Source organism: Agelaius tricolor, unplaced genomic scaffold (genome assembly GCF_023055355.1).
Source record: "Agelaius tricolor isolate 1412-34295 unplaced genomic scaffold, bAgeTri1.0.p SCAF_5, whole genome shotgun sequence".
NCBI classification, from domain to species: Eukaryota; Metazoa; Chordata; class Aves; order Passeriformes; family Icteridae; genus Agelaius; species Agelaius tricolor.
The window spans coordinates 45961356-45968080 of NW_027269265.1; the positions used below are offsets into that span (position 1 = coordinate 45961356).

The 6725-nt window shown below is 49.5% G+C and overlaps 1 protein-coding gene across 1 annotated transcript; it reads right to left on the minus strand.

The window, feature by feature from the left end:
* Positions 1-3199: 3199 nt before the first annotated feature.
* LOC139590280 (uncharacterized) lies at positions 3200-6474 on the minus strand. The gene is made up of 4 exons (XM_071427700.1): positions 6090-6474; positions 5409-5450; positions 4966-5193; positions 3200-3781 (listed from the first exon to the last, which is right to left on the minus strand). The coding sequence occupies exons 1-4, from the start codon at positions 6334-6336 to the stop codon at positions 3294-3296; spliced, it is 1005 nt and encodes a 334-aa protein (XP_071283801.1). The 5' UTR covers positions 6337-6474; the 3' UTR covers positions 3200-3293.
* Between the last annotated feature and the right edge of the window lie 251 nt (positions 6475-6725).

Consider the following 6725-nt stretch of genomic DNA (forward strand, 5'->3'; position numbering starts at 1 on the left):
TGAAGGCTGCTGGAAGTAAAGCAGAGAGCTTTTGAGGATGAGGGCAGCAAAAGTTGGAATGGAGGTGGCCAGAGGCCTCAGATTTAGGATATGAACAAAAACAGCACGGCTGTGCTGCACTGAGCTGAGCCTTCCCTGGGGAAAAGGGAGCACTGAGACTGTGGGCCCTGTCTGAAGCTGTCTGGTTTCTGTCTTAAAATGGGAGGAAATGGATAGAGTGCCTTCCAACAGGCAACATCCCTCTACCAATTCCTGGGAGAGGACCCTGTGTGAATATGCATGTGTCCCTTCAGGGAATAGGGAGAGCTTAAGGCCTGTTGCCTTGGAGACTGGCAGTTCAGGCTCCATGGGAGAGACCAGTGTCCCAGAGCCCTACCTAAGTAGAGCCATGCCAGTGATCCAATGCAGAGAGAAGGGGGAATGGTAAGCAAAAATTAAAACAACTCTGCAAGCAGCCTTTGCAACTGGAAACTAGGAAGGGAAATGGGAGAGCAGAAGGAAATAGTAGGATTGGTAGGAGGGAGCCTCACCTGGATGTGCAGAGCTGAGCCATGTTGAGGACACAGTTGAGGAGGGAGAAGAAGCAGGTGATGGCAGCCTGCTGGTTTTGGCCGTGGTGGGAGCAGAGGACTCTGTGACAGGAGACTCCTTTGCAGCACTGGTTGTTGGGGAAGAAGCCCTGGGCCTCAGGGTTGTAGGTGTGGGCCTGGGGCTGGTGCTGGGAGCTGCTGTGGAGGAGGCTGTGGAAGTGGTGGCAGTGGATGGCAGCCGGGTGCTGAGTGGGCTGCTGGGGGCAGGTGGAGAGCTGGGCTGTGGAGAGGCTGTTTCCAGAGGCACTTCTGTGGAGACAGAGGTCTTGGAGGTGCTGCTGATGGAGGTGGCAGCTGTGGTCTTGTGTGTTGTCACATGTGGCCCGATGTGTGGCACAGTTGACTGTTCATGGGTGAAGGCTGCCAGGAGGAAAACAGGTCAGTTGTGAATGACGACAAGAGTAGGAAATGGAGGTACTCAGAGGACTCAGATTGTGGATAGGATTTAAAATGAAATGCCAGTGCTGTAGTGAGTATTTCTTGGAAAAAAACAAGCACTGGGCTTGGGAGTCCTCTCCAGAAGCCACTGTCTGGCTTCTATCCTCAAAAGGGAGGAAATGGATATAGTAGTTTCCAACAGGCAAGATCCCAGTACTTGTTCTTAGAGGAGCACCCTGTCTGGATATGCAAGTCTCCATTTAATAACAAGGAGAGCGTAAAGACAGTCAACTTTAAGAGAATAAGGCTCTATAGGAGAGAGAAGTGCCCCAGATACATAAGCAAGTAAGATGACAGTAGTGTTTGAAATCAGAAAAAGGGGGAATGGGGAGCAAAAAATAAAACCATTTTGCAAGCAACCTGTGTAGCTGCAAAGGATGAGTGGAATAGTGAGAGGGGGGAAGCACCAGGATGGATAGGAGGGAGCCTTACCAGGGTGTGTGGAGCTGAGCCATGTTGAGGACACAGTTGAGGAGGGAGAAGAAGCAGGTGATGGCAGCGTGCTGGTTTTGGCCGTGGTGGGAGCAGAGGACTCTGTGACAGGAGACTCCTTTGCAGCACTGGTTGTTGGGGAAGAAGCCCTGGGCCTCAGGGTTGTAGGTGTGGGCCTGGGGCTGGTGCTGGGAGCTGCTGTGGAGGAGGCTGTGGAAGTGGTGGCAGTGGATGGCAGCCGGGTGCTGAGCGGGCTGCTAGGACCAGGTGGAGAGCTGGGCTGTGGAGAGGCTGTTTCCAGAGGCACTTCTGTGCTGCTTTGTGGGTTGCTCCCTGTGGAGACAGAGGTCCTGGAGGTGCTGCTGATGGAGGTGGTGGCTGTGATTTTCTCTGTGGTCACAGGTGGCCCGATGTGTGGCACAGTTGACTGTTTGTGGGTGAAGGCTGCTGGAAGTAAAGCAGAGAGCTTTTGAGGATGAGGGCAGCAAAAGTTGGAATGGAGGTGGCCAGAGGCCTCAGATTTAGGATATGAACAAAAACAGCACGGCTGTGCTGCACTGAGCTGAGCCTTCCCTGGGGAAAAGGGAGCACTGAGACTGTGGGCCCTGTCTGAAGCTGTCTGGTTTCTGTCTTAAAACGGGAGGAAATGGATAGAGTGCCTTCCAACAGGCAACATCCCACTACCAATTCCTGGGAGAGGACCCTGTGTGAATATGCATGTGTCCCTTCAGGGAATAGGGAGAGCTTAAGGCCTGTTGCCTTGGAGACTGGCAGTTCAGGCTCCATGGGAGAGACCAGTGTCCCAGGGCCCTAACTAAGGCCATATACCACAGTACCAAAGCTGAAAGAAGGTGAATGAGGGAGCAAAAATTAAAACAACTCTGCAAGCAACCTGTGTGACTGGTCAGAAAGAATCAAAAACTGGGTTCAGACAAGAGCCTACCAGGCTGTGCGGAGCTGAGCCATGTTGAGGACACAGTTGAGGAGGGAGAAGAAGCAGGTGATGGCAGCGTGCTGGTTTTGGCCGTGGTGGGAGCAGAGGACTCTGTGACAGGAGACTCCCTTGCAGCACTGGTTGTTGGGGAAGAAGCCCTGGGCCTCAGGGTTGTAGGTGTGGGCCTGGGGCTGGTGCTGGGAGCTGCTGTGGAGGAGGCTGTGGAAGTGGTGGCAGTGGATGGCAGCCGGGTGCTGAGTGGGCTGCTGGGGGCAGGTGGAGAGCTGGGCTGTGGAGAGGCTGTTTCCAGAGGCACTTCTGTGCTGCTTGGTGGGCTGGCTCCTGTGGAGAGAGAGGTCCTGGAGGTGCTGCTGATGGAGGTGGCAGCTGTGGTCTTCTCTGTGGTCACATGTGGCCCGATGTGTGGCACAGTTGACTGTTCATGGGTGAAGGCTGCCAGGAGGGAGCACATGTCAGTTGTGGATGAGGGCATAATGAATAGACAAATGTGGTCACTGTAGCTCCGGACTGGGAGCACAAACATCAACAACTTTAGCATGCGGCACTGAGCATTTATCAGATAGAGGGACTTGGGACCAAGGGCTCTGCCTTATAGCTGCCCTCTTTTTTTATCCTAAAACGGGAGATAAATTACATGCTGCTTTCCAACAGGCATGATGCCTCTTCCTCTTTCTGGAAGCAGACCCTGTGTGGACGTGCAGGCCTCCCAAGGAATAGGAGCACATTAAAGATTGCCCACTTCAGAACTGACATGGTGGCCAGTGTGGGAGTGACTGGAGGCCCAGGGCAGTACCAAATGACAACCATATCACACTGCTGATTCAAAAAGAATTTAGAATGGAGAGCAAATTTAAAGAAAATATGCAAGTAGTCTGCACTCATGGAAATGAAAAAGAGAAAAGGGAGAGCAGGCAGAAGTAGAAGGACAGGTAAGAGAGAGCCTTACCAGGATGTGAGGAGCTGAGCCATGTTGAGGACACAGTTGAGGAGGGAGAAGAAGCAGGTGAAGGCAGCGTGCTGGTTTTGGCCGTGGTGGGAGCAGAGGACTCTGTGACAGGAGACTCCTTTGCAGCACTGGTTGTTGGGGAAGAAGCCCTGGGCCTCAGGGTTGTAGGTGTGGGCCTGGGGCTGGTGCTGGGAGCTGCTGTGGAGGAGGCTGTGGAAGTGGTGGCAGTGGATGGCAGCCGGGTGCTGAGTGGGCTGCTGGGGGCAGGTGGAGAGCTGGGCTGTGGAGAGGCTGTTTCCAGAGGCACTTCTGTGGAGACAGAGGTCTTGGAGGTGCTGCTGATGGAGGTGGCAGCTGTGGTCTTGTGTGTTGTCACAGGTGGCCCGATGTGTGGCACAGTTGACTGTTCATGGGTGAAGGCTGCCAGGAGGAAAACAGGTCATTGGTATGTTGCTGGCTAATGGAAAGTTGGGTGATGTTGACTCTTCTGTTTTGAAGGTTTTGTGCTCAGTTATGGGCCAGGATGGGAGGCCTGGTTCCCACTAAATCTGGTTGGTTTTGGGTTGGGTTTTTTTTTTCAGTTAATAAAGGTGTCCATTATCCTAAATATGTTCTATCCTGTCCTGCTTCTCTTTCATAAGTACTTTCTGTTGACTATTTTGAAGGTTGACCTCTAGCAAGTTATCTCATCTCCTTCTTCCTCAAACAGCTGAGTGGGGAAGAGGTATCACTTGTTTACAAGCCAGTTTAAAACTGGCTTGCTGCAGACTTCTCTGGGAGGGATCTGTGGGAGGGCCATGGCTAGTGAAGGGATATGGATGCACTGGCCAGGGATGACTCTTATCTCTTTCATGACCAGAGCACTCACCTGGTACTACTTTAGTAGTTGGTGTCTTAGCTCTGGTTGGCTCTCTTGCTACAAAGAAAGGGATGAGAGAAAAGAATGATTGAGTCTTGGGAAGGATTCTAGGCAAAGCATGTTGTGGCATCTCCCCATAGGAGGATCAGTACTAAGACAAATCTGGCACGTGGGTCTAAGTGAGAGAACTTTAGCCTGGAGTTGAGTGTACACTTTCTTGCCCACCCTCCACTGGTGACTCTTGCACTCAGGGTCAGCATTGGTCCACGAGGTCATATTTGTTGAATGGCACTTTTCATGGATGCGCCAGGGCCTAGGCATCCTTTGGCTGGAGACGATGCCTTGGGTTATGCCTCTCACTCAAAACTGTCCTGAGCTGTGTTTCCAGTTTCCCTGCCTTTTGTTCACCCTGCCACACTGTGCATTCTCAGGGCAGCACTGTGAGAAGAGAGAGGTGTTTTAGCTTGTATCTGATTGATAGCTGTAGGGCAGGAACTCATGGATGCCTGAACCCTCAATAGAGGCCTGTGCCGCAGAGCCAAAGCCCTGAAGTTGCAGGGAGAAGGATACAGTCAGGGTCATGTGTGAGTCAGGCCCAGCACCTGCTGGTGTCCCGTGGCAATAGCAGGGGCAATTGAGAATGAGCACCAAAACTGAAGCCTTTGTGGGACATGCTGCTTAGAAGAGAAGGGTGGGAGCTGGAAGGAGCAGGCAGAGCAGCAAGAAAGGCAGGAGGGAGCCTTACCAGGATATGATGTTCCCAGCTGAGTTGAGGAGAGGGAAGAAGCAGATGAGGCTGAAGTGACGGGCAAAGAACTGGAGCTTGGAAATGTCCTTGTCAGCGGAACTTCTGGGCTGGTGGCAGGGCTGGTCTCTCTAGGGACAGAGGTGCTGCTGGTGGATGTGGCAGGTGTGGTCTGCGTCATGAGGTGCTGCACAGGCTGTGTCAAGCTTGTTCTTAAGTGGGTGACAACTGCAGAGAGAAAAGCACAAGTTGATTTAGGGTGGGTCTGACAATTTGATATTCCCTGCCTTTTTCTGAAGTTCCTGAGGAAAGAAGAGCCATATTGGATGCACATGTTTCCCCTCCCAAGTATTCCAAACTGGGCAAGACCATCATCTGGAAAAGCTGAGGTAAGTGAAGCAGAGTTTTAGGCCAAGGGCATCTGTCTAGTCCCTTTTACTCACCTTCTGGGTAGTGCAGAGTGGTTGCTTTGGTTCCCTCACTCTCTGTGGTGAAAGAATGAATATTAATAATGGTTGGGAGCTGGTAAGGTTCCTAGAGGAAACTGTAATTGCTTGCACAAGAAGACCAATATATATGCACCCCAACAGCACTTTGTGTGAAAAACCTGGATTTGGGAAAGAGTGTACAGATGCCCTCCCACTACAGTAGACTTCCCACCACACAGTGTCCCAGCCTGTCAGTTGCTAATGTAACAATTCATGTTGTCAAACAGCCTCAGAGGACACTGTCCTTGTTTGTATATTGAGTGACAGACATTCAAAAAGGTTAATATTTTGGGGGGAGTATTTCTTACTATGAAATATATGGGGGTGGGGGAATGTATAATCTGTGGTCTGTGAGTTTTCAAGAACTTGCTTTGACGCATAGAGAGATTTTGTCTAAATTTGGAGGAACTGTTGAAGAGAAATTTTAGCTTTAACATCATATTTGGAGGTCAGATGCTTGCTCCATTGGCAAGATAAATTTCCATTTTAATCACATTTCTTGTCCATGTCCTTTCCTTTCTGTTAGCAATGTTAAGACCACTAGTAAGAATGCTTGGCTTTTTTTATAAGGAGTATATTGACATATGGCTTGTGAGTGATGGCTTCACCTGACAGATGTAAGAAAGTGCTATTTACCTGCTGTTGTTAGTTTAGGCTGGCTGAAAGTTGTGCTCTGAGTTGTGGTTTGAGTAGGTATTGAGGAGGTTGCCAATTCCGTTTTGGTGGTGGTCTTGAAGGGTGGTGAGGTGACCCCTGCTTGTTCTGTCTCAGTTGAAGTAGCAGTTGATGAGGCAGAAGGTGATGAGGGAAGAGACTTTGGTGTAGTGGCCATGGTTCTTTTCATTGAGGTAGTTATGGAAGGGGTAGTGATGGTTGTAGTCATGTTTGGTGTGGTAAAAATTGATGTCGTATGTTCTTTTGTAGTAAAGGTAAAAATATAATGTGAGTAACCAATTCATAGAAAAATTAAAACCAGATAAATTATAAAGATATTAATATTTTAGAGATAATTCTTTATTTTTCAAATATTTTCAGTATGACAGTTGTATTCATGTTCTCATAAGCTTACCAAATATTTCTGAGCTTATATTTGTTTTCAATTGTCTCATGTCTATTTCTGTTCTAATTTTCTGTATTTTTCTGTATTAGGTTTGTTTAATATATAAGTAGTTATCTTTGTTGTCACTTTGGCTAAAGTCCATATGGGCTTTGTCCATTGGCTTTTATTATGTTCCAAATCAGCCACACTTGCAGCTTTATGCAATTTGTATT

What these genes read in the sequence shown, in the direction of transcription:
- LOC139590280 (XM_071427700.1), bottom strand. Translation starts at nt 6,336, where the DNA reads ATGACTACAACCATCACTACCCCTTCCATAACTACCTCAATGAAAAGA. An exon ending in GCCTAAACTAACAACAGCAG is followed by an intron (nt 5,451 to 6,089) that starts GTAAATAGCACT and finishes CTTTCACCACAG; the next exon opens with AGAGTGAGGGAACCAAAGCA. An exon ending in GCTGGGAACATCATATCCTG is followed by an intron (nt 3,782 to 4,965) that starts GTAAGGCTCCCT and finishes TCCTCCTGGCAG; the next exon opens with CCTTCACCCATGAACAGTCA.